Source organism: Rhinichthys klamathensis, unplaced genomic scaffold (genome assembly GCF_029890125.1).
Source record: "Rhinichthys klamathensis goyatoka isolate OS25496 unplaced genomic scaffold, OSU_Roscu_1.1 h1tg000557l_1, whole genome shotgun sequence".
NCBI lineage: Eukaryota > Metazoa > Chordata > Actinopteri > Cypriniformes > Leuciscidae > Rhinichthys > Rhinichthys klamathensis.
The window spans coordinates 2160789-2186223 of NW_026607025.1; the positions used below are offsets into that span (position 1 = coordinate 2160789).

Below are 25435 nucleotides of genomic sequence, written 5' to 3' on the forward strand. Positions count from 1 at the left end.
CATTTACAAACAAACTGACCACCAACCACAACTTTCAGGCACCATCTTTATTTTTTAGCTCAACTGTCATGGGATGGAAAGCACCGGACTGTGGGATATCAAAGGCAGTGAAGGATACATCTATACTGCCTTCAAAAATGGATCAGATGAAGGTTTCTCAGGAGACAGGAAGTGAAGCTAACATTGCATTCAGACGTGCCTTGATGCCTTGGAAATCATCCTCCGAAGGCAGCATTTTTCAGATTTCGGACTCAGACATGTTCTCATTCTTCCTAGCATGTATGTGATTATCTCACTTCCTGTCATATGAAGTGAAGGGCACTGCATGAGATTCACAAGAAAGACTCGAATTCACCATGTCAAAGTATTTTTCACTTCAAAACCTCTGATAAACAAACACATACCAGGCGAAAAAGACAAATATAAGGAGCTCCATGACGTCTCGTTACAAAATACTAGTATGGGCCAGAGTTCACGGGAACAGATTAAAGGTCACAAAATATACAAAATCCACGAGAAAGGAAATAGATTTCACATTTGAGAGTCAATTATTGCCTGGTCCTTATAAATGGTGAGAAAATAATAAAAGGCATCTGTTTAAAAGGCTGAGGTATAGCGTCAGGTGAGTGTTTTCACCAGTGTCTGCTGTCCACCAGTTCAGGACGCAGACTGAGTCTCTTCAGTGTCTCGTAACCAATGACGATCATGACAGACGTGGGCAAGGAGGAAATGATGCGTGCAGAGAGACCCTTCGTGAGACCCCACGCTCCCTCTTCGGCCAGGAGCTGCTTAAACGTCTCGATCACAGACGAACGACCTTCAACCTGCAAACACACGCACAGTGTATTATCTCACAAAGCTCAAATCTGTATTGATCACAATAATTACATGATAATGCATTTTAAAGAGCCATATTTTGAAAGACAAGAACAGTTGTCGCTTTTTGAAATAGAAGTGTGATATACTATTTGTAGCAAAAACACACGATATGATCACATTATCAAAATTATTAACTCCAACCTGAACCTGATGATGATCAACAGTGTGAACTTCATCAGTACACAGAGATCAGGCAGGTTAGTTTATAATAGAGCTCATTTACATATAGAAGTCTTAAAGATACAGTAACAAGACAGTCATTGTGAGGATCAGAAAGCAGCACGGAAACTTCTGAAATACCTGGACTAACATGATAAATGAATATATTTTAAAAATGAATTTAGTTTTTATTTTTAAAGACTTAAAAAAAATGAATAAATTAAAATACACATACATACAATTTTTTTAGCATTTATGTACAATTCAATTACATAAATTAATAAAAATGAATCCATTTTTTATTTTTATTTTTTAAAAATCTGAAAATTATATATATAAAATATACAGTCAAACCTAAATTTATTCAGACACCTTCAACATTTCTCACATTATCAGTTTGTTCGCAATAGTTTAGAAAATGGAAATAAAATGTGACAAGAAATCAGTCTGTCAGCTGTTAAATTTAAGTACACAATTAGATAATACCAATTTAGCTCAAACAATTACCAAGCAATGCTTAATTTTGTTCAGTCTGTGGTGTAAAAAGGTCGCATTAGCAATTAAGAAAAACCACTTAAGCAAACCATGGTCAGGTCAAAGTGTCTGAATCATTTTTGCTCCCAAATTTTACTGGTAGTCACTCTATGAATCATTTTTGGGTATAATATGTCACAATTTACTTTATTTGCTATCCTCACTTACATAAATGAACTATAGTGTTCTCCTGCACCCACGGTTCTTTATTTTAGGAGACCATCACTTTATTTGTCGAGCACTTTGATCTTTAAGACTTTACAGGCATTTTACATTCACAAACAGCTTTATTACATGCTGTACGAAAGTTAATATTTGAAAACGCATAATAGAGGCAACTGATTTGGCTGTGTTTGTACCTGTACTCTGGCTCGGACCACGTCCATGGGGTTGGTCAGGGTGGAGGCAGTCGCGGCAGCCATCGGTCCCGCCACGGCCTGCAGGAGGAGGTGCGGACAGTCAGCAGGGGCCAGTTTAGAGAGCTGCTCTGGAAACACACACAGCGCGTTTAAATGTCAATAGTTAAACAACCAACTGGAGTAGAAACAATTATATAACGACAAAGTATTATTTCCAATTATTTTTCCCATTGATCAAAAAAAAAAAGTCTGTTTAAACTTTTTAGGCCATGAATCACAACATTACAAACTTTGATTTGAAGAAAAAAGTATTTGAAAATCAGACAAAAAGAGGTAAAAACACTAGACTGTGTACATGAGGAAAAGAACTATAATCCCATGAAAGCATTGCAAATGACATTGCTTCATTGCTCTGGCCTGATTGGTGGAATTTTTCTTCAAAGCATCATGGGTGATGTAGTTTTTCACCAGGAATTTCTTTAAAAATATACGTGTTAAAATGTGAAATGTGAACTGATGGCTTTAACAAAAGCATATACCATTGATAAACAACCTCTGAGTTCACAGTAGGTCTGTCTTTAAAGGTTTAGAAGTTATTGTTAAAAATATATATATATTTCCCAATGGAGAAAATGAATGGAACCAATGGGTTGCACTGACTAGTTAAATTTAATGCTCTGCCATGACACTTTTAGCTTGATGTCGACTAGTCGCTCATCATGGCCTATAGAGGGCGCAACAGGATAAGAAATCTTTGAAGTCAAATTTTTACGCTCCGTTTCCAACAATTAAAATGACAAATAAATGCATACTCCGAGAGCGCTCCACTAGATGTGTTTGATTATACCATCTGGATGCTCAAAATTGATCGGGTTTATGCACGTTTTAAGCAGATTATTGTACATGTAAATTAATCTGCGTTCTAAACAAATGCGCTCCAGCATTGCAACGCGCACACACACACACACACAAGCTCGCACATCACGGGCACACAGAAACATTCAGTACCGTAGAAATGTATTGTCAACACTGTTCTGTGATTTATCAATAAAATAGTTTACAAACTGAAAAGTTCTAGCATTTCTTAGTAACTAAAACCCAGTTTCACTACTATGCAGGGTAGAATTAATTCACACGCAATCGCTCTCTCACTAATGCATTCATTCATATAAATATAATCTCTACTGTGCTACTTTATCTGTATCTGATTTAGAACGAGCAGAAATCCTTGAGGAATATAACGACCCAACGACAAAAGAACCGATAAAAATAAGCTGTTATGTAGGAGCTCTGTGTCATATGCCATATCTGTGCGCAAGGCAACCAGCGTTCGAGTCTCAGCTCGAGGTTCAGGCTTATTTATGTTCATTTATGACATCATCGGCGACTAGTCGACGTCGATTCGACTTTAATCACATAAATGTGGACTTTAAGAAAAATCTGAAGTCGTTCAACCTCTCAGAAAATAATTTCGATGCATCACTAAATATTGATTTTCTTTACCTCCATAAAAGTGATAAAAGGGCCACCAGACGGCGCTGTTGGGTATGTAGGTGAGCAGGGACGCCACATATCCGCGATAAAAACCCCGAAATCCATCCGTGTGAAAAATCAGAACCGCAATGTCTCTGGTCTGACCAAATGTGACTTTGTGTTTGGACGTGGTCATCGCCATCTTGGGTTTGAGTTTGAAGCGTGTGAGCTGACACCCCTGCCCCTGCACCATCAGCTGCTGGGACACCACGTCGATGGGCACCGTGATGCTTTGGGCCACCAGTGACGCCGCTCCGCCCGCCACCAGAGACTTGACTGTGTTATCGGACGTGTAACAGGACACATATTTCCTTACCAACTCGTAGGTAGTGATGTAGGCCTGACCTGAGATCAGTGTGAACGAGTTGACCATGAACCCTCGGTAAAGGCCGCGCGCCCCCTCGGCCTTCAGAATCTTACAGAAGGCGTCGAAAGTGCCGTTGTAGAGCGACTTGCCCTTCTGCACCTGCAGTCTGGTGCGGATCAGGGTGAACGGGTAGACGGCGGCCCGTGTGGTCATGGTCATGAAGACGCCCAGCGAGTAGAACTTCCTCTTGTCCAGATCCTCCCATTCGATGATCTGAATGTTGCGGTTCTGTTGCATCATTGCGGCCGATGACCTCACTCACTAAATCACACGCGCACACACTCGCTCCTCTCCCGCATAACCTGAAATGACAAAATCACATTTCATAAAAGCTGCATGTTTTGTTGCAGATCTGAAGGTACAGAGTTCAAAGGTCATGGGACAGCTGGGTTATGTTCTGCAGAGATAATGTCTTGACACAAAAAGAGTGTATGATATAGAGCATCTGAGATCTTGTGAACTATGCATTTTTGCCATCCCCGCAGTGTATTTTATTTATTTATTTTTCTTGTTATAATAAGGTTACATTAAAGGGTTAGTTCACCCAAAAATAAAAATTCTGTCATTAATTATTCCCCCTCATGCTGTTCCAAACCTTTCCAAACCAAAATAATACTTTCATTCATCTTTGGAACACAAATGAAGATATTTTTGATTAAATTAATGTTTATATGTGAATAATTGATGAAAAATTAATGTTTATATGTGAATAAAAGCCTAAATTCAATCTGTTCATCATATAAAGCGATCGTTTCTCTTCAGAAAAATTGGACTAAACAGCTCAATTCATATGGATTAGTTTTACGATCTCTTTATGAACTTTTTAAAGCGTCAAAGTGGTAGTTGCGTAACTGTCAATGGAGGGACAGAAAGCTCTCAGATTTAATTAAAAATATCTTTATTTGTTAAGAACGAAAGTCAATATACAAAAAAATTCAATATTTTTGTAGTCCAAAAAGACACCAAGTTTAACAATGTGATAGCCAAAGGCAGGTGTTACATGTTTTGTCTTCAACCACTCATACAATCTGTCCCAAAAGGACTTAACAATCGTACAATTGTAAAAAAAAAAAAAAAAAAAAAAAGATGTTTCTGAGATTCTATATCTTTTTGACAGAATGTACATACGTTACTACCCAACTTAAACCTTACTCTTAGAAATTCAGTACATGGATAAGTGTCATTTATGTCGACGCTCTAGAACTGCACATGCGCATTACACAAGACAATATACCACCTGACACCCCAGGCAAAAAAAATCTCGCCGTCAGAATTACATGACACTTCATTTGACCTCACCAGACACACAGTAACTCACTCGGTTAGCTCGCCATATTTGCTGTTTCTCCATCCAGCGGCCTCAAGCGGAGCTGCGTGGTCCTGTCATGAGATAAATCCGCTATTATGCCTCTAAAAACTGCATTTTCTCTGATCGATCAGCGGCCAGCAGCTCCTGATGAAAAGTCATGTCGATCGAGCCGAGCACTTGCTCCGCCACACTTCCGGCGCATGCTCAAACGTCACTGACAGGACGAGCGACCGCTGCTGCCTGCTGATTGGTCATTGACACAGGAGGACCGCTATATATATTACATTATATATTATTTTAAGAAATAAATATGTCATTTAGTATATACATATACTACTATATATATAGCTTGCTACTTGTTTATTGAGATCAAGTCTTGTATTAAAATGCATTGCAATTATACAAAACACTGGAAGATTTCTTAAAATAATTTATGAAATGAAAAAAAAAGATTTGTAGATAATGTAGAACTTTTTTATCAATATGAATGTAGCATTATTATTCATATTTTTATTTCTTAAATGCCTATTAACACGAACAACAAGATTTTTTTTTTTTACAATTAACAATATTTACATGGTTTTAAAAAAATCAAAAAAAATCATGAGTTTAGTTTAATCATGAGTTTAATACAAACAACGCAAAATATGAAAATTGCTACTTGTCTACTAAAATAATTTTAAGCTATATGTTCTTTAGTATATATAAAATCATTTCACTAAATCATTATTAATTAATCATTTAAAGTAATAGATGCTCTCTTGACATCTATTAATAAATAACCAAAGTGATGAAGGGTAGTGTTTGTTGATTGGATGGCGATGTGCGAGATGCTTTCAGCTGATTGGACAGTTCTCCAGGGAGGAACTGTTCGCTGGTTGGCTGCTGTTGTGGCTCGAGCGAGTGGAGTCGTGTTAATATTAGGACTCATCATGGCGCTGGGTTCACCTCAGAACGGTAAGTGCGGTTTTAAATGACAAAAATAACAATATTCATCTAATTTACGCCCTGACAGAGAAGTATGTAACCGGTTATATGCGAATTCACAAATGTGTGTTGAAGCAGTCCTCAAATATTCAGTTATAAAAGGATGAAAGAGTCGGTTTTGTCGTTAGCACTGCGGCTAGCGGCGAGAGAGAGCGACTGACGTCCAAGCTCGCGTGCGATTACACGATGCAGCTCACGCGATCTAAAACTGATGTGTGTCAAAACTCAATGAGATGCCCAGCTTGACAGCTTCTGTTTAACACATATTGTCTAGCCAGGCAGCTTAATAGGAACAATGCTCAATCTTATTATGCACGATGCTCGATTATTATGTGTTGTTTACAATAACACACATTTACCATGGTACTACCATGCTTTTTGGTGTTTCATTTTTTGCACATGTACTGGTAATTCCATAGTGTTCTTACTTTGCTGTTCTATACCATAGTATTCGAATATAATTATTATTAATGGTAATTATTCAGTACCATTATGTGTATTATATCTGATTTGAAGAAGTATTATGAATTATCTAATTGATCTACAAGCAATATATCTTGGTACTGGCACAGATAACAACTTTTGTAAGGGAAAAGCACACTCTTTGTATTTATTTCTTCACAATTATATAATTACTTGATCTTCTAATGAGGTTGTTCTTTCTGGTGTAAAATGTTCATAAACATTAAACTTTGAGACTTTTTGGAAAAATGTGATTCTAGACAAATTAGTATTTTAAAGGGTATGTTCACCCAAAAATGAAAATTCTGTCATTAATGACCCTCATGTCGTTCCATCCAAACCCGTAAGACTTTCGTTCATCTTCGGAACAAAAATGAATATCTTTTCGTTGAAATCTTAGCGCTTTCTGTCCCTCCATTGACAGTCAATGCAACTACCACTTTCAAGGCCCAGAAATGTAGGAAAGACATCATTAAAGTAATCCATGTGATTCAGTGGTTTAATCTGAAGCGACACAAGTAAAAAACATGATTTACCGCTTTATTTACAAATTATTAATCTCCAACGAGCTTTCATGAGAGCATGACTCACGTGTGTTGTGATGACACGAGATATTTTGTAAATAAAGTGGTAAATTATATTTTCTTGCGCAAACAAAGCACTTATTATTTCCTTTATTGTAACCAGGAAAATCACATTGAGATATTACTATCTCTTCTTCCAGTGAGACCTGGTCAAGACTTCTGCTGCTTCATAAAATTGAGGTTAAACCAAAGGAGGTTAATACCATTTTAATGATGTCTTTAATACCTTTCTGGGCCTTGAAAGTGGTAGTTGCGAAGACTCAGTGGAGGGACAGAAAGCTCTCAGATTTCATAGAAAAAGATCTTGATTTGTGTTCTGAAGATGAACGAAAGTCTTACGGGTAATTAATGACAGATTTTTCATTTTTGGGTGAACTATCCCTTTAAATGAGCTGGTTTGTTAGAATAGCTAAATGTATGAACCCTTATTGTCTTAAAATTAACTTAGTCTTGAAAAGCAAGTCACAGGTATAGACTTTGTGGGAACCATGGGTGTCGGAACCATTGTATATGGATGGGACAAGACCCACCCACTTAAGACCAATGATATTGGACAAACTCACTTTACCGTCTCTAATTCAGCGCGTATGTCTGTTCGCTTTTCAGAGCGCCGTCAGTCAAATCCATTCCACTTGAGGAATGCCCTAATAAATTAAACTGCATTTCTGCTGAATCATTATATTTCTCAACGAGCCGCAACTGACGGAAATAACCGCCTGTTGTACCCTTCCAGTCAAATATTGCGTTGCAAACATCAATAACGGCTTTAGGTTGTCAATGCTGACAAATAGCTGTGCATTTAATGCACGACGCCCATGGTGGGAACCAAATGTCTCCCAAATTGTAAAACTTACATTGTGTGGAAGTTTTTTGGAAACTTAGGATTCTAAACACATTGGGCCTTTTTTAGAGTAACACATTTTTTGTTGTTGTAAATATTATATTTTTCTAGTTGATTACACTTCTTCATCATGCTGACATTGCTAAAATAACATCTAGCTCCAACAATAAATAAATAATATATATTTAAATTAATGATAGAAGGTCTGCAGTTGTTTCATTCAGAGGTATAGGTTGTATAATTATGATTAACTGCATGTTCTTTCTTCGTGTTCGTGCTCTGATCCTGCTGTAATCTGCTTGTCTGTCAGCGAGAGTGTTATTTACTTTTCACACCCAGTGTCTGTCTTTATCTTCCGTGTCGTAAATAAAGATCAGGGTATTTTTGTGTTCATGCATATTATGTGGTGGATGCAAGTTTGTGTTCCTTTGCTGCAGTTTTATCTAACCTAATCTAACACGTGCAGCAGACGCAGGGTGTGAGTGATAAGTGTGTGTCTGTGCTTGTTCATCCTCCTCCACACATGCGGTCACACTGGGACTGCTGAAATACACTGCTGTGCATGAGCACTAGTGTGTGTTTTATATCAGGATTTAGTGTTGTTGGCCTCTCTTGGTTTAGTGAACCGTCACAAACATTTTATTTCTGCATGGATAGGAATGATGGACATGTTTTTGTAATGTCTTCTGACAGTATACAGATCTCACTGCAAACAGTGCTGGTGAAATTCTAACACAACCTGTTTCACTTCAGTGTGTCTATTAGGATTAGTCTGTGGAAGTTATTTGTCGTGTGTGTGAGAAATATATTCAACTATTCCAACAGTGGATGTGTTTTTCAATGCAATCCTGGATCTAAACAAAGTCTACCCCAAAAACGCACAGCAAATGGCTTTTTTTATACACTATTATGATAAAAATACTAACAGTGCTCTGGAAAGTTTTTTGGATTTGGATGATAAAAGCATGTGTGTGTCCTTCAAAAATAAACTGCATGTTTTTTTTTCTTTCTTTTTTTTTTTTTTTAAAATAGGTGAACGGTTCTTTAACAAAAGTTTCAAAGACTTTATTAATGTCCTGAATAACCAAGAGGGCATTGCTTCAAGCCATGAGAACCTTAAAACACAATGAGGAAATGCAAATACTCAATTTGGATTTGTGTTTGAATTTTGATCATAATATGCTTTTATAGATGAACCCAGTTCAAAGCTGAACATTTAACTTTTTTACTTTTCTCTTCTTCAATGATTCTTCTTCAAAGCATTTAGTTTCTGAATGTTTGGTGCATCCCTTATTTGAACGCGAATTGGGCTTGTAAGCTCTCAGTACTGCCAACAGCTGCACTTGTGCCTTCTAATGGGAACTTCAAGATGTTAAGGGGTGAAAGGCAATGAACAGAGGCGGTTCAAGCGAAGATGCATGCTACGTACCAATTCACATTATATCCATCCTAAATAGTATTCGAAATTAGAATTTGTGTGTCCCAAATCATAGTATGTTGAAATGAGTATTTCAAAGGTAACCTGATCGTCTACTTTTTTTCGGTTGGAATCCGAAGGGCAGATCCATGCACACTCTTGTCCCAAATCATAGTATGTTGAAATGAGTGTTTCAAAGGTAACCTGATTGTCTACTTTTTTCGGTTGGAATCCGAAAGGGCAGATCCATGCACACTCTTAACGGCTATTGCCGTTAAGAGTGTGCAACCAATTGGTAAACAACCAATTGCGTGATCAATGATTCAAATGATTTGATTAGAACTACAAACACGAATAAAAAGTGTTTAAAATCTACAGGGCAGTTTAAACCGTGACAGGATGCACATAACTAAGTGACAGAGCAATTATGATGACGGAGTAGTATGTCTCAAAGCTTGCCTGCTATTCTGCACAAAAAGTAGCACACTCAAAAGTATATACTTTTTCTTCACAAAAACAGTTCATACTTTTAGGGCATAATAATAAGTAGGCGAATTGGGACGCAGTAACACTCTCTCTGAGTTATATGAGCCCTGCAGGTGTTGGTCTGCTGTAGTCTGATTCTGTCTGGTTGTTGCAGGACAAACTCGAATCCAGATCAGATTGAGTTTTAGACACACAAGCCATGATTCCTTTCCTTCTCTGTTGCACAAATTTAATCAGCTCGTTCTCAGTGTTTTTCACCAAAATGCTCAATAAAGGCTTGTATTCTCTACAGAACATCCGTTTGGCGATTTGATCGAAACTCTCCGGAGCGAACAGTATGAAGAGCTGAGGTATTTCAACCCACAGAAGCTCAGTGATGATGCCAGATATGGTGAGTTAGGGTCTTTAACTAAATAATTCATGCATAGATACAACTGACATCACTTGAAAAATGTAAAGTCTTGCAAAAGCACTAACTGGCTCTTTTTCTTGTAGAGAAACTGCCGTTCTGTATGCGGGTTCTCCTGGAGTCCGCCATTCGGAAGTGTGATGGGTTCTATGTAAAGACAGAGGATGTCTCTAATATTTTGGACTGGCAGACGCAGCAGAACCAGGCCGAGGTGGTGTTCTCTCCCGCCAGGGTTCTGCTGCAGGATTTTACGTGAGTTATCAAATAGGGATTTGATTTATTAGACAAATTAGTAGTGAAAAATACACTCATTTGTCAAGGATAACACAATAAAGTTAAAAAAAACTTATTTCCATTGTGGTCCTTGATGTAAAGCACAACTTCACTCCTAGAGACAGATTATCATGGCACTGCATACTGGTATATTTACAACACTACAATAAAAATACACATTACCAAACTATACATCATACTTAGACATCATACATCATAATTAGACATCCACCAAACATTAATACAAATAAGTCACTAATACAACTTATCCAATAACCAACTTCTGACTTTCGTGCTAAAACCAACCGTATTTGACATACTCTTTATATCTAGAGGCAGCTTATTCCATTCCTGGGCCCCTGAGTATTCAAAAGACCTTCGACCATACATTGTTCTAAAGCGACATAATGTAATGTCCATTAAACTCTGCCTAGTATTATAACAGTGTGTCTCACTTAACCTAGAGATACACATATTAAGATACGAAGGAGCTCTTTTATTAATTATCTTATGTACCATCTTTAATTTAAAGTGCACAACTCTACTCTCTATAGGTAACCACTTAAGATGTCTAAAATGGGAGGCATCAACATGTGTAAAACTATTAAAACCTAAAACCAACCGTATCAATTTATTTTGAGATTTCTGTAACTTAACCAGCCAAAAACGAGACAAATCGGACATCCAAGAAATACATGCGTACTCTAGATGACATAACACTAAACATGATGCAAGTATTTAAAAATTTTGCTTATCCAAAAAACCAACACATATAGCAAGAAATTTTGTCCTAGCATTAACTTTCCCTAAAATTTTCATAGCCACGCCTGTACCCCTTAAATCATTGTCCAAAACACATCCAAGATAGACAAAAGATACACAAAATCAGTGTGATTTTTATGATCATTTTGATTAAGAAAAATTCCAGGTTTAAGAACACGGTGCAGCGCTACACTCTAAACCATGCAGCGCTTATATTTAATTCAGTCGCAGCCTTTGCAATTTGATAATACCACTAAGCCATATCGCGATTTCAGCTTTATTTTGATTAATCGCACAGCCATATTAACAACATCTGCATATTAACTGGGCCTGTTCATAAAGTTGGATATGTCCTGATGCCTCCATTGTGTGTGTTCACAGGGGAATTCCTGCTATGGTGGATCTGGCAGCCATGAGAGATGCTTTAGCTAAACAGGGGGTTGATCCAAACCTGGTGAACCCCAGATGCCCCACAGACCTCATCGTAGATCATTCGCTGCAGATTGACTACAGCAAATGGTGAGAGTGAACACATGTGCTTGAGAAAGGATTAAAACAGTATTTATATGTCTAAAAACCAATAATTACAGCATTAACATAAACAATGATTATGCCCAGACGTCCCAATGTACACAGTAATTAGGATGGTGATGTATTGTGCTTCAGTTTTTTTATGTAAACACTAAACAGTCTCATTTTATGAACTTAACCAGGCAAGATGCAACAGGTTTTCACTGTCAAGCGACAAAATCACTAACAACAGTTTACCTGATTTCTCAGTGGCATCCAGAGCCCTTCAATCCCCGTGGATGAGAGTCAAGGTGCCGCTGTCAGATCTCCTGCCGGTCGACCATCTCCACGAGGGAGTCACTGTACAGGTCAACGCCCGGGTCATCGGGGAGGCTGCAGTAAAGCCTCCTGCTCTGACGCCCCCAGTGGCAGATCCGCAGCAGTACAGATAGAGAACACACCCCTCCTGTGCCCCTTCCACCTGCAGCCCGTGTCAGAGTACGTCTACACCTCGCACACACACTGTTAGATTTAAGGTTCCATGTGCCTCATTCCAGTCCTTCTAGCAATTAGCATTTGAATGAACAATGAACTCAGCGCTGAGGGAGAAAAGTATCTCTCAAGTTTATTAGCATCTTTGTCTCAGAAGATATAGCAAAAATATGAGGGGAGTATCACAGAGTTAACCAATAAGATAGGGTATACCTTACATCATATAGGAATACGATACATTGAATAACAAGTCCATACTATTACACGCTCTCACATTACTCTGTTTGCTTTCTCTGATGTGCTGATATCTGTCTGATGCACACAGGCCTGAAACTATGATCAGGAATCAAGAGATGGAGCTAACCAGAAACAAAGAGAGATTGGAGTTCTTTAAGGTGAGTTTTCAGAGCTCTCTGTGATTTATATCTACACAAAGACAACATTACATGCCATTCGCATCGCTGTTTTCAACATTTGGGATAATAATAAGAAAAGTTTCATGAGCAGCAAATACGGAATTGAATTGTCTTTCACGTCTTGCGCTTGTGCGGAGGAATTCACACAAAATTATGTAAAAATGCCCATATTTGCGAGTGTCCTAGTAAACAAAGTCAGGTATATCAAGTGAACGTAGCCATGGGGTCCGTGCGTTCGGTCTTAAAGGGGCAGCACTTCAATAAACCCACTGCTGTTTAAATGTTAATCAAACAATGAATGGACAAATAAATTACTCACTGCTCTTGACTAAATAGGTCTACCCTTTTCAACTTTCAAAAGATCCATCTATATTTAATTTATCCAGTAATTTGTAGCCTTTCTTTGTTCTATTGTATTTATTTGTAAGTTGATTATTCGTTCTTATTTTGTTGCTGACTGCTTACCTTTTAATAATGTTTTAAATTCACATTAATTAGGCTGGCAGTTTTTGTTGTAGTATCAAAATTGGATTAAATAATTTATATTTCACTGGTGTCTAAACATTTGTACCACTGACCCAATTCTCAGCACTGACATTTCTGGAGCTGCTCTAGTATAAATATGTGCTGTGCTATTCAATGAAATATAAAATATGATAGAGCAATAGAATGTACAGTAACAAAAGCTCATACAATGCATTTTAGCAGGCTTAATTAAGCATGCAAATAATTGAAAGAAATATATATTTGATGAACAAATTAAGCCAACTAATATGATTATTACTAATACATTTAAAAATTACAAATGCAGTTAAAATTCAGGGATCGGTTACAGTATCGGAATCTCGTTCTGCAAAAAGTGGTATCGGTCCATCCCTAATTCAAAATATTGTGATTTTTTTTTTTTGTTGTTGAAAAAATACAATTGTTTCACGCTAAATCAACGCTGCAGCCCGTTGAGATATAGAGCTATTTCTCATGGCTATGAGCATGATATTAAGTATATGATAATTTTATAATACAACTTTCATTCTTCAGGTCAATCATATATATCAATGGGGGGAAAAATCAGTTTTAATATCCTTTCAATGGTTAAGGCGATTTCCCATGCCTGACTGCGCTGGTCAATGGATTCACCTCTCTAAATTGAAACATCAATAAGTAAAAAAAAAAAAATCAAGATATTGTTTGATAAGTGCCGATTGAAGTCCTTGAAATGCAAAAAAGTAGTGCTTGAAAAGTTCTTGAAAGTCCTGGAATTTCATTTGACAGAGTCTGTACGAACCCTGATTGTAATAATAGTTCACAATATTACTGTTTTTGATCAAATAAATGCAGCCTTGGTGAGCATATGAGACTTCTTGTAAAAACATTAAAAAGACCTTTGAACAGTAGCGTAAGTCTTGAGTTTGTGACTGTTCTCTCTCTCCAGTGGTGTTCAAAAGCCTTCAAAAACATCAACGTGGTTCCTCCAGACATCAACACAGTGCATCAGGTGAACCTAGAGTACCTGTGTCAGGTGGTACAGGAAAGCGAGGGGTTTATTTATCCAGACAGCGTGGTGGGAACGGACTCCCACACCACCATGATCAACGGCCTCGGGATCCTGGGCTGGGGTGAGCACGATGTCACTAGTTACTGTTATTATTAGTTAAATCTTCTGTTTTGTTTTTCCTCACGATGTCTCTCTCTTATGCTCTCTTTCAGGAGTTGGAGGTATTGAATCAGAGGCGGTCATGTTAGGTCAGCCAGTGTCTTTAACTTTGCCACAGGTTGTCGGCTGTAAACTCGTGGGGACCATCAGTCCTCTTGCAACGTCCATTGATATCGTACTGGGCATTACAAAGGTACAGCGAGGTCCTGTGTCCTTAATGTATCACATCTGCAGTGAGTTTGCATCTGAAGAAATAACATATCATTCACTGTCTGATCTTTGTGTTTCAGCATCTGCGTCATGCAGGAATCGATGGGAAGTTTGTGGAGTTCTTTGGGCCTGGTGTACCGCAGCTCTCGGCTCCCGATCGGACCACTATCGCTAACATGTGCCCGGAGTACAGCGCCACCGTGAGCTTCTTTCCTGTGGATGACATCACCCTGCAGCACTTTAAACACACCAGTAGGGACTGCTCTTTGTACCTAAGACTAAAAAGACTAAAGTGATGTTGAGGGTGTAATTTGACGCACACATGTTTTTCTGATCAGTCTGCAGTGAGGAGAAGCTTGTGGTTTTAGAAGACTACCTAAAGGCTATCAAACTCTTCAGAACCTACGATGAACAATCAGAAGAGCCGCAGTATTCAGAGGTTGGTTCATTTATTTTTTCATGAACATTTGTCACTTTTGATCAATTAAATGCATCCTTGCTGATTAAAAGAAATCTCAAAACTTTTGAAAGGTAGTGTAAATTATTGAGGAACCTTAAACCAAAGACCAATATAAAAATCCAGAGTATATCCCCCATTAAACTTCATAGGTCAGTTGTTAACAAATGTGATGTGGTTGGTGTCGTAGGTCATCGAGATGAACCTGAGCTCCATTGTGCCTCATGTCAGCGGACCCAAACGGCCACAGGATAGAGTCGCCGTGACTTGCATGAAGGAAGACTTTATTAACTGCCTGAATGAAAAGGTGAATGCCCATATTAGCACACACAAAGTATTTGTCAATTAAGTAATGGTACCAAGTTGCTAGCTGGGTTTGTTTTTGTGCTGTCCTTGTATGTGTAGGTGGGTTTTAAGGGCTTCCACATATCCAAAGACAAGCAGGCAACTCTGGTCCCGTTCCTCCACGAGGGGGCTGAGTACAACCTGGCACACGGATCCGTCGTCATCGCTGCTATCATCAGCTGCACCAATAACTGCAACCCGTCCGTCATGCTGGCCGCAGGTCAGGCGTCAAGACCTCTGTAGATCTGATATGAGCTGTTTGTTTGCACAGTGTTTAGTGCATCTCACATGTACGTCTGTGTTTTGTTTAGGTCTACTAGCGAAGAAAGCCGTCGAGGCTGGTCTAACGGTAAAACCGTACATCAGGACCAGTCTGGTGCCCGGCAGTGGAACCGTCACACATTACCTGAACACCAGCGGAGTCCTGCCCTTCCTCAAGAAACTCGGGTACACACCACACACACAATATTAGATACACATACTTGAGCAAACCAAGGTTATTATTGGTAATGAAATCTATCTCTAAAACAAAAGATGTAGTAAAAAATTATTTATTTATATATAATAAATTGTATTAACTTCAGTATTTATTGTTTTTATTTTATATTTTTATTTATAAATATTTATTCAATGCGTTTTATTTAATTTGCTTTTTCTAGGTTTTTTGTTTTGTGTTCTTCTAATCCTATAATATATATATATAATAAATATATGTTATATTATTATGTCATAATCACACTCTCTGCTATATATTAAGTCAAGTCAAGTCAAGTCACCTTTATTTATATAGCGCTTTTTACAATACAGATTGTATCAAAGCGCTTCACAGTGATAACATGAAAACAATATAACAAAAACAATATAACAATATAACAACGTTTGTTTCTCAAAGAAATTGCGTCAACGTCCACCTTAAGTAAGGCAGATCAATAATATTATTGAATATTAAATGTTAAATGTCCCCAACTAAGCAAGCCAAAATCCAAGGCAACAGTGGCAAGGAACCAAAACTCCATCAGGTGACAGAATGGAGAAAAAAACCTTGGGAGAAACCAGACTCAGTCGGGGGGCCAGTTCTCCTCTGGCCAACGGAAGAACAGTGCATGATTCGGGCAGCATTACAAGTCAGATTGGATCGGAACATTTAGAGTATTTTTTTGGAAGTCCAAGTATGCACGCTGGTCTTAAGACGAGTTGTTGAGGATCAGTGCCGTCCACCATAGAGAGTCCATATCGCCCGTGTTGAGTCGTCACTTCATAGGCTTTGTGGTTGGAGCATCTGAAGTCTCCGTGAGAGGCTGGATACAAACTGGAGCTGACGAACGCCATTTTCTCGGGACTCGCGTCCCGAGATAACAGCAGAAAAGCAAAGGGAAAATAATTAGCGTAGCTGCTGTTCATAATGATGATTTCCATAACACAGGTGTAAAAGACAAAACATGAAGACAGTGACTCTTGCGTCCCAAAATCACCCCCCTCCGTCCCCCACTCAACTCAGCCCAGCTTACTGACCTCTACATCCCTCCTGCTGCTGAGACCTAACCACAATCTCACAATCTCTCCGCAACCCAACCATACGCGCCAACCCGTTGACTAAGGCTGTCGAGCCCCACTGGTGCGTGAATAGGCAGTTTCAGTGGACAACGGTTCCGTATGGCATACTACCTACCGCAACACAATATCTGTCCAACCACCCGTCATTCACGCAATATACACAGGAACGTAATAACTGCAAATACTATGCAACCTATACAGATAACCTACAGTCTCTTCAAGTTTTATAGTATTAAATGCATTTGATCTGATTCAGCAGTATAATAAAAGGTAAGCATTATGTAAATGCTTGGCTAAAAAGATGCGTCTTTAATCTAGTTTTAAACTGGGACAGCGAGTCTGAGCCTCGAACAATATCAGGAAGGCTATTCCAGAGTTTAGGAGCTAAGTGTGAGAACGCCCTCCCTCCTTTAGTGGACTTAGATATCCTAGGAATGACTAGAAGCCTCGAATTTAGTGATCTTAAAGAACGCGATGGATTGTAGGGCGATAGAAGGTCCATTAAATACACAGGAGCTAAACCATTTAGGGCTTTATAGGTCAGTAATAGTACTTTGTAATTGATACGGAACTTGATAGGTAACCAGTGCAGAGATGATAGAATCGGTGTTATATGATCATATTTTCTTGACCTAGTAAGAACTCTAGCGGCTGCATTTTGCACTAACTGTAGCTTGTTTATTGAGGATGCAGGACAACCGGCTAATAAAGCATTACAGTAATCTAGTCTCGAGGTCATGAATGCATGAACTAACTTTTCTGCATCGGAAACAGATAGCATGTTACGTAATTTAGCAATGTTTCTAAGATGGAAAAAGGCCGTTCTTGTAACATATGTAATATGATTTTCGAAAGACAAGTTGTGGTCTAGTATAACTCCCAGGTCTTTTACCGTAGAGGATAAAGTAACAGGACATCCTTCTATATTAAAGTTGTATTGTAAGTGGTTTTGTGGATAGTTTTTTGGACCAACAAGTAATACCTCGGTTTTATCTGGATTTAGTAGCAGGAAATTATGCGTCATCCAGCATTTTATATCTTTAAGACACTCTGTCAATTTTGATGAGTTAGTGTTTTCATCTGGCCGTGATGAAATATATAATTGAGTGTCATCAGCATAACAGTGGAAATTAATTCCATGTTTTCTTATAATATTACCAAGTGGCAGCATATATATTGAGAATAGCAGAGGGCCTAACACCGATCCTTGCGGGACTCCATAGTCTACTGAAGTTATCTTCGATTTTTCCCCATTTAAACAAACAAAATGGTAACGGTCTGATAAATACGATCTGAACCAGCTTAATGCCTGTCCCTGAACACCAGTGTAGTTTTGTAGTCGATCCAAGAGTATTTTATGATCGATAGTGTCAAACGCAGCACTAAGATCGAGTAGAACTAGTATTGAGATACAGCCTTGGTCAGAAGCTAAAAGTAAATCATTTGTAATTTTAACTAGCGCAGTTTCTGTGCTATGATGCGGTCTGAATCCTGACTGAAATTTTTCATATATCTCATTTTAGGGGTGTAACGGTTCACAAAATTCACGGTTCGGTTCGATACGATACACTTGTGTCACGGTTCGGTTCAGTACGTTTCCGATACAGCAAAAAGAAAGAAATGCCAGAGAAATTTCCTTGATTTAATTTTTTTAATTATATTTTTATTAAAACTAACATCATAAAGTATGATATTTTTTAACTTTGAGCAATGATGGAGCTATACTTGACTTTTCTTAGGAGCTTATAAAACAAAACAGCTCCTTGGACAAAATGAAATGTAATATTGTAGTAGTTATAAACAAAGGTTTATATTAGTTCAGATTAACATTTGAGGGCAGCAATTGTATTCATAATGTCAAAATAAAACCGACGTAACGTTACTTGAAAGCATTATAGCCTACTATTCCTGCCAAACTTCCATGGTTACAGTTAGTAGTGTTACTACAGTAAATCTATGGTGAATGTTGCTGATCTGTGGACACTGATTAGTTCATTCATGGCACAATGTTTCTTTCTGGTTTCCACGTCAGCACTGTTTGATCCGTTAATAACGGAGAAATGCGAATGTTTCTCACTACAAGATCTCGCAGCGATGTTATTACTTCACTGGCGAATTCAAATGCTTTCTTTACTGGATTTCGCTGTGTAGTAACAGTGCTGATGATTAAGATCGGTTCGCGCTGCATTGGTCCAAACCAAGCGGCAACCTCCCTGTCTCTCTCTTGAAACCAACACGGAAGTGAATTAAACTGCAATTCATCTACTGACCGCTTGAGGCTGGAGGCAGAAGTGAGTCAAATCTGTATCTCCCCCATGTTAAAATGACCAACTTTACAGCAGAAAGAAACATGTTTACAGCCTGGAGCAAAAAGTGGTTTTAGTCTTTATAGCTTATTTTGCCCTTCATGACAACTGTGAGGGGGGTGAATTTTTTTACAACTCATCCGTTTAAATTATATTAAGCCTGCATAATTAAGGGCGTGGCCACTTGAGTGACAGGCGGATTGCGGCCATTTGTCTGCTGTCTGATAGTGTCACTCTGAGCTAATTCCAGCAGCTGCTGTACTTGCGCTTTTTCGGGATTATTTCATACAATTTAATACACACATTATACCTTCGCCCACGCCGTTGGATTCCGTTGTTGTCAAGTATGGAGCAGACTGGTATGGAGAGGCGCTGTAAGTTGTTTTCCTCGCATGCACCAACGTTAATGGATGTCTGACAATTTCTTTGCTAAAAACGTCTATAGATATAGAGACCACACTCATTATGCGGTACTAATGCTCTTACGGAACAGATATGCTTGTTTAACTTTTTAGTGTTAAATAAAAAGTACCGTCAGATAAAATCCTCCAGGTGTCATGCTTTCTCTCCGTCCATGCAATAGATGCACACACTTGAATGAGCGCGGGTTTCTAGTGCATTTACTTGAACTACTGAGGTAATATCTTTGGTTTAACCTATTTGAGAAATTGAGAGCCGGCCAAAATGGACTGAATAAAGCTCTTTACGAACTTGACGTGCGATGCCATGTTGACTGTAATGTATGCGCATGAATCACTGTCACACCCACAAGTTTAGAGCAATATTGTAAGTAACTGCATGATAATACATTTTTACAGCAACATTACATCATACAGTCTCACTTTTAGTTACGTCTTTTAACTAATATAATATTTCGAAGGGTAAAAACATGAACTATTGGCTTTTATTCTTCAATCAGCTGTCACTTTAGCGCAAGGCCAGTAGCATTAGCACCTCAGCTCCACTCTATGAGCTCCACCCACGTCCCGCCTCTTTGCCCATTTTATTTTATCCGGTAGTGACGAGAGGTGACGCGCTGCCAAGATGGCGACGGCTGGCCCCGCCCACTTTAGGCTTCAAAAACGCTCTTCAGAAACCTACGGGTGATGTCACGGACACTACGTCCATATTTTTTTACAGTCTATGGTCCAAACTGATAAACGGTCCGCCAACCTCACAATAACGAGTGGTTTCGTTCCGCTTACATTACATTTGCCATTTGATGTTGGGCAATGTTGTGTCAGGTCACGCCAGCGTATCTTACATTATGAGCTCGTGACGCACCTACATTTGAAATAACGACATTTTGGTCGGCAGGAAAAATGGTCCAACGAACCGTTCGGTTCAAAAATGCGTACCGAAAACCGAACCGAAAGCCTCGTAACCGAACGGTTCAATACGAATACGTGTATCGTTACACCCCTACTATATATATATATAAAAAATGTGTATTAAAATATTTATTATATTATTTATGATATATATATTTTATTTATGTAATATTTAATATTTATCAATTAAACAGAAATAAAAAATATGCAAAATAAATTAAGTGTATTAATTATTTATAAATACAATTTATAAATAAAATAAAAATCATTAACGACAGCTATTACTAAATCAAAAAATACCACTGACATTTACAAATATATTTATAATAAATAAAATGAGTAATAGAAATATTTTAATAACACATTTATTACTATTCAAAATATAAAATAAAAACAAATACAATTTATTAAATGATAAAAATAAATAGTGAAATTATAATAGCCTTTATGATAGCCTTGTTTCACATAAACACTAACAATTGTCTAAATAATGACCTCTGCATGTTTTTCGATCATGGGTTTCAGGTTTGAGGTGGCGGGTTATGGATGTGCAACGTGTGTGGGGAACACAGCACCTTTACCTGAGAATGTGGTAGAGGCCATTAAACAGGTGAGACCGAACTCTCATTTAGTCTCTTTCTATCTGAACATCTGCATCTTAATCTAAGCTGTTTGCTCGTGTGCAGGGTGATTTGGTGGCGTGTGGCGTTCTGTCTGGGAACAGGCATCTAGAAGGACGCCTGTGTGACTGCGTTCGGGCGAATTATTTGGCCTCACCCCCGCTGGTGGTGGCGTATGCGATCGCAGGCACAGTCAGCATCAACCTGGAGACAGAACCGCTAGGAGTGAACTCTGAGGGGAAGGACGTGTATCTGCGGGATGTCTGGCCATCCAAAGAGGAGGTGAACCACACAGAGGAGAACATCGTCATCGCCTCCATGTTCAAAGAGCTGAAGAACCGGATGGAGGTGCGAGGAGTTTCATAGCACATTTTCTTCAGAAGATATAACAAAAGGATTCATTTGAATTGATTGATTCACTGAATCATTAGAATTGTATGTTAATATTAGCTGATTTGTGTGATTGTCTGCAGAAAGGAAGTACGTTCTGGAACAGTTTGGACTCTGCCGAAACTGCCTTCTTCCCATGGGATCCCAAATCCACCTACATCCGCTGTCCGTCCTTCTTCAGCAAACTGGTGAGTGTCATCCAGTGTTATTTTAGGATTATTTGTATACTATTATAGTAAATTGTTAATATTTCGGATTTTCAGTTTTCATTTCAATTTTAGTAATTTTATGTACTTTTGTCATTTTCATTAGTTTTTGTTTTTATGTTTATTTAGTTTTCATTTATCTTTTATTTCGGTTTAAAAATAAGTTTTAGTACTTAAACTTATTTTACTTTAGTTAGTTGCTAAGCTAGTATTTCTCATTTTCGTAAGTTTTTTAAGTTTAGGTTTTTCATCTTATACTTATATTTTATTTTTTTAAATAATTTTAGTTAACAATAACAACACTGGTGCCATTCAGATGCGGCTTTCCCCCAAGCATCACATTTTCACTGTATTTCAACAATAATTTCTCTTCGTCTCAGACTAAAGAGGTGTGCGCTCCTCAGTCCATTGACAATGCGTACCCGCTCCTCTTTCTGGGTGATAAAGTAACTACCGATCACATTTCTCCAGCGGGAAGCATCGCAAGAGTCAGTGCTGCGGCCAAATACCTGCAGAGCAAACGGTAAGATGAGTTTTTCTTTGTTTTTTTTTGTTTCTTTTCAATATGCTTCATATATTTTTCCTTAAAATCATTTTAGACTCTGTGAGTGAGTGTTACTGCGATAAATAGTCAGATTCATTATAGTGAATTGGTTAATTTGAGCAATTCGTTTCATTGGTCAGTGTTCCCAGAACTCCTGCTTACATTACATTTTTGTAGTAAAACTGCTTTTTATTACTATGTTGATAAATATTATGTAAAATATTATGATATAAAGATGATGAGAAACTAAGTTCAGTTCCTTTTATATGTTTGACTCAGTTTGACCCCTCGTGAGTTCAATTCTTATGGCGCACGGAGAGGAAATGATGCCGTGATGACTCGAGGAACATTTGCCAGCATAAAGCTTCAAAACCGTCTCATCGGGAAGACCGGACCCAAAACACTGCACATTCCATCAGGACAAACGGTAAGTGTCCAGACTGAACCGGTTTGAATAGGATTCCTTCTGACTCTGAACATGTGGTTTGATTTATGTTGTCCCATCACAGCTGGATGTGTTTGAAGCTGCTGAACGCTATCAGAGAGATGGAGTTCCCCTCATCATCCTGGCAGGAAAAGAGTACGGCTCCGGCAGCTCACGCGACTGGGCCGCCAAAGGACCTTATTTACTGGTACTGTACCCATAATCCTCTTCCCGATGAGTTGACTTTTGTGCTACTTCAGTATTTCCTGTGATTTGTTCACCATAAACACTGATCTTACTGACTGTCTTGACTGTGTGTGTCTCAGGGGGTGCGTGCAGTGATAGCTGAGAGCTTCGAGAAGATTCATAAGAATCATTTGGTAGGGATGGGAATCGCTCCGCTGCAGTTCCTGCCAGGACAGAATGCCGACTCGCTTGAGCTGTGTGGAAAAGAGCGATTCACCATTAACATCCCACAGGAGCTCACGCCCCGACATCAGCTCACAGTACAGGTAGAGCGACTCGCAGCAGACAAAACATCACTTCTCTTTAGCAGTTCCAAACAAGTCTGATTCACAAACATATGACTCTTATGAACCCATTCTTTGTAGTGAATCAAAAACGTACAGTGCAACCAGTGTAGTCCAATTCATGACCAAATGACTCTTATAAACCAGTTCTTTATAGTGAATCAAAAGCAGGCAGCACAACCGGTGTAGTCCGATTCATTATCAAATGACTCTATTTGACTCTATTACTTGATTTTTCTTTTTTTAGTAAATCAAAAACAGACAGAACTGGCACTGTAATCAGATTTCCAAACGGATGAATCTTGACTCTTATAAACCGGTTATTTTAGTGAATCAGAATCAAACCGCACAATCAGCGTAGTTAGATTCACAAACATCTGACTCTTATGAACTGGTTCCTTTTAGTAAATCAAAAACAAGCAGCACAACTAGTGTAGGCCAAACAAAAGACGTCCTTTTAAATGAATCAATACTAACTCTATTAAATGAATAGCTCTAGAGTTGCATCATTTGGGACTTTCTGTTATTAATGCTGTTATTATTAGAATGAATATTTGTGCTAGATGTTTCACATGTAATTTATAGCATAAGCTAAGAGAGAATATTTTTATATGTAAGCAAAATATCCATTATTTAGTAAAATATAATCGAATTGTACCGAGAGCTTTTGAATCGAAATTTGTCCTACTCTTAAGCTGCAATTTGCCTTTGAATACTTGTATTTTGTCCATGTGACATCTAATGTTTTTGTGTGCGTTTGTTTCCAGACGAGCACTGGGAAGACGTTCAGTGTAATGGCTCTTTTCGAGAACGACATGGACGTGGCATTTTTCCGACACGGAGGCGTCCTGAAGTACGTAGCTCGTTCTCTGCTGCTGTAACACAATCAGACTCACCGGTGGACCTCTGATCAGCACAGCGCCACCCAGAGGCCTTCAGGAGGTCTTATGAACTCTGAACGCTGTGCCTCTTGTTTTACAGAATCCTCCCGTCTCGGGGGATGTCATTATTTTGCACTTAAAGCAACAAATGTCCAACGTTTCTCTCCAAATCATTCTCTCCACACCCAGGCGCGACGAGGCGTTTTTTTGTGTCTAGATGTGGAGCGTAAACTTTGGTAGGTTTGATTTGGGCATTTGAGATTGCAGTGCCTGCGACACGTGTCAAGGAACTGTTCTTCTAAACTGACGTAAAGACTGCGCGATGACCTCACAGCCAATGGAGGCTTCGCTCTTGTTTCATGGTGCTGATTTTGACACGGCCACTTTGATGGAGTGTAAGTGTCCACACATTCAAAGCTTTCCAGCCCACTGTTGTTTCTTCATTTCCCAGCTTTTGTTTCTGTATGAACGTCCACATATTTCCGTCAACAACAAAAAGCACTCTTCGTTTTGATCCGATCCAGTAAAATATCAGTTTATTTATTATGATCGTCCATTTAGTGTCGTCTTTTACTGGGATTGTGAGTGACAATAATGACTAAAACATTAAAGAAGTTGCTTTTTAATGACATCTGATGGAGCCATAAACATCATAAGATATATATTAATCTGAGCTCACGTTATAGAGCGAGCGATGACTGGTTTTTGGTTCCGTCACAGTGCTGTTTGGCTTCAGTCCTTGTGTTCTGTATGTATAGACAGGATGCAACTCCTCAGCACAGGGGTGAATGATGCAGTAAAAAAAAACACTTTTCTTGGATGATGCTGTTATTGTAAATAATTTTTAATAAATAATGACATCAGCATGCTGAGATTGTCTTTTCTGCATTTATAATACAATAGGTTGTCACCCTCTGAGACATTTCACTTGATATGCATTTAGGAATTTTTTTATATTCTTTAAAATATTCATAATTTGTACATTGATATAAATGCATGGTAATGTAGCCTCCCTTACTCTGGGGGCGCTGTGGAAATAAGTCATTTCTTTTAGATGTAGAGCATATTCAATCTAGTTTGGCCACTCTCGTCAGCACAAAGCACCTGGGAAATATGCTATAATATGACGTGTTTCAGTGATTAAGTGGCACTTTTGGCCCGGTGAACACAAAATAAAATAAAAATACATTTCACACTTTCACTA

At 38.5% G+C, this 25435-nt stretch overlaps 2 protein-coding genes across 3 annotated transcripts; one reads left to right on the forward strand and one right to left on the reverse strand.

Moving 5' to 3' along the window:
- Positions 1 to 32: 32 nt before the first annotated feature.
- Positions 33 to 5350, reverse strand: slc25a44a (solute carrier family 25 member 44a). 2 transcript variants are annotated; one of them, XM_056239259.1, is made up of 4 exons: positions 5150 to 5348; positions 3435 to 4133; positions 1932 to 2059; positions 33 to 824 (listed from the first exon to the last, which is right to left on the reverse strand). In XM_056239259.1, exons 2-4 carry the CDS (start codon positions 4069 to 4071, stop codon positions 633 to 635), a joined length of 957 nt encoding a protein of 318 aa, XP_056095234.1. In that variant the 5' UTR covers positions 4072 to 4133; positions 5150 to 5348; the 3' UTR covers positions 33 to 632. The 2 variants fall into 2 exon arrangements, 1 of the variants encoding a protein (XP_056095234.1); XR_008804382.1 differs by having other exon boundaries at positions 799 to 824; positions 1932 to 2054; positions 5150 to 5350.
- A 633-nt stretch (positions 5351 to 5983) lies between these two features.
- On the forward strand, positions 5984 to 25103 carry ireb2 (iron-responsive element binding protein 2). Its single transcript, XM_056239196.1, has 21 exons — positions 5984 to 6097; positions 10210 to 10308; positions 10413 to 10578; positions 11743 to 11880; positions 12142 to 12369; positions 12689 to 12758; positions 14212 to 14395; positions 14487 to 14626; positions 14724 to 14895; positions 14982 to 15082; positions 15291 to 15407; positions 15506 to 15665; positions 15757 to 15892; positions 21162 to 21246; positions 21323 to 21604; positions 21730 to 21834; positions 22233 to 22375; positions 22676 to 22823; positions 22906 to 23028; positions 23147 to 23332; positions 24118 to 25103. The coding sequence occupies exons 1-21, from the start codon at positions 6073 to 6075 to the stop codon at positions 24229 to 24231; spliced, it is 2922 nt and encodes a 973-aa protein (XP_056095171.1). The 5' UTR covers positions 5984 to 6072; the 3' UTR covers positions 24232 to 25103.
- The last annotated feature ends 332 nt before the right edge of the window (positions 25104 to 25435 follow it).

What these genes read in the sequence shown, in the direction of transcription:
- ireb2 (XM_056239196.1), top strand. Translation starts at nt 6,073, where the DNA reads ATGGCGCTGGGTTCACCTCAGAACG. An exon ending in CCCTTCCTCAAGAAACTCGG is followed by an intron (nt 15,893 to 21,161) that starts GTACACACCACA and finishes CATGGGTTTCAG; the next exon opens with GTTTGAGGTGGCGGGTTATG. An exon ending in GACATCAGCTCACAGTACAG is followed by an intron (nt 23,333 to 24,117) that starts GTAGAGCGACTC and finishes GTTTGTTTCCAG; the next exon opens with ACGAGCACTGGGAAGACGTT.
- slc25a44a (XM_056239259.1), bottom strand. Translation starts at nt 4,071, where the DNA reads ATGATGCAACAGAACCGCAACATTCAGATCATCGAATGGGAGGATCTG. An exon ending in CTTTTATCACTTTTATGGAG is followed by an intron (nt 2,060 to 3,434) that starts GTAAAGAAAATC and finishes GTGTGTTTCCAG; the next exon opens with AGCAGCTCTCTAAACTGGCC. An exon ending in TGGTCCGAGCCAGAGTACAG is followed by an intron (nt 825 to 1,931) that starts GTACAAACACAG and finishes GTGTGTTTGCAG; the next exon opens with GTTGAAGGTCGTTCGTCTGT.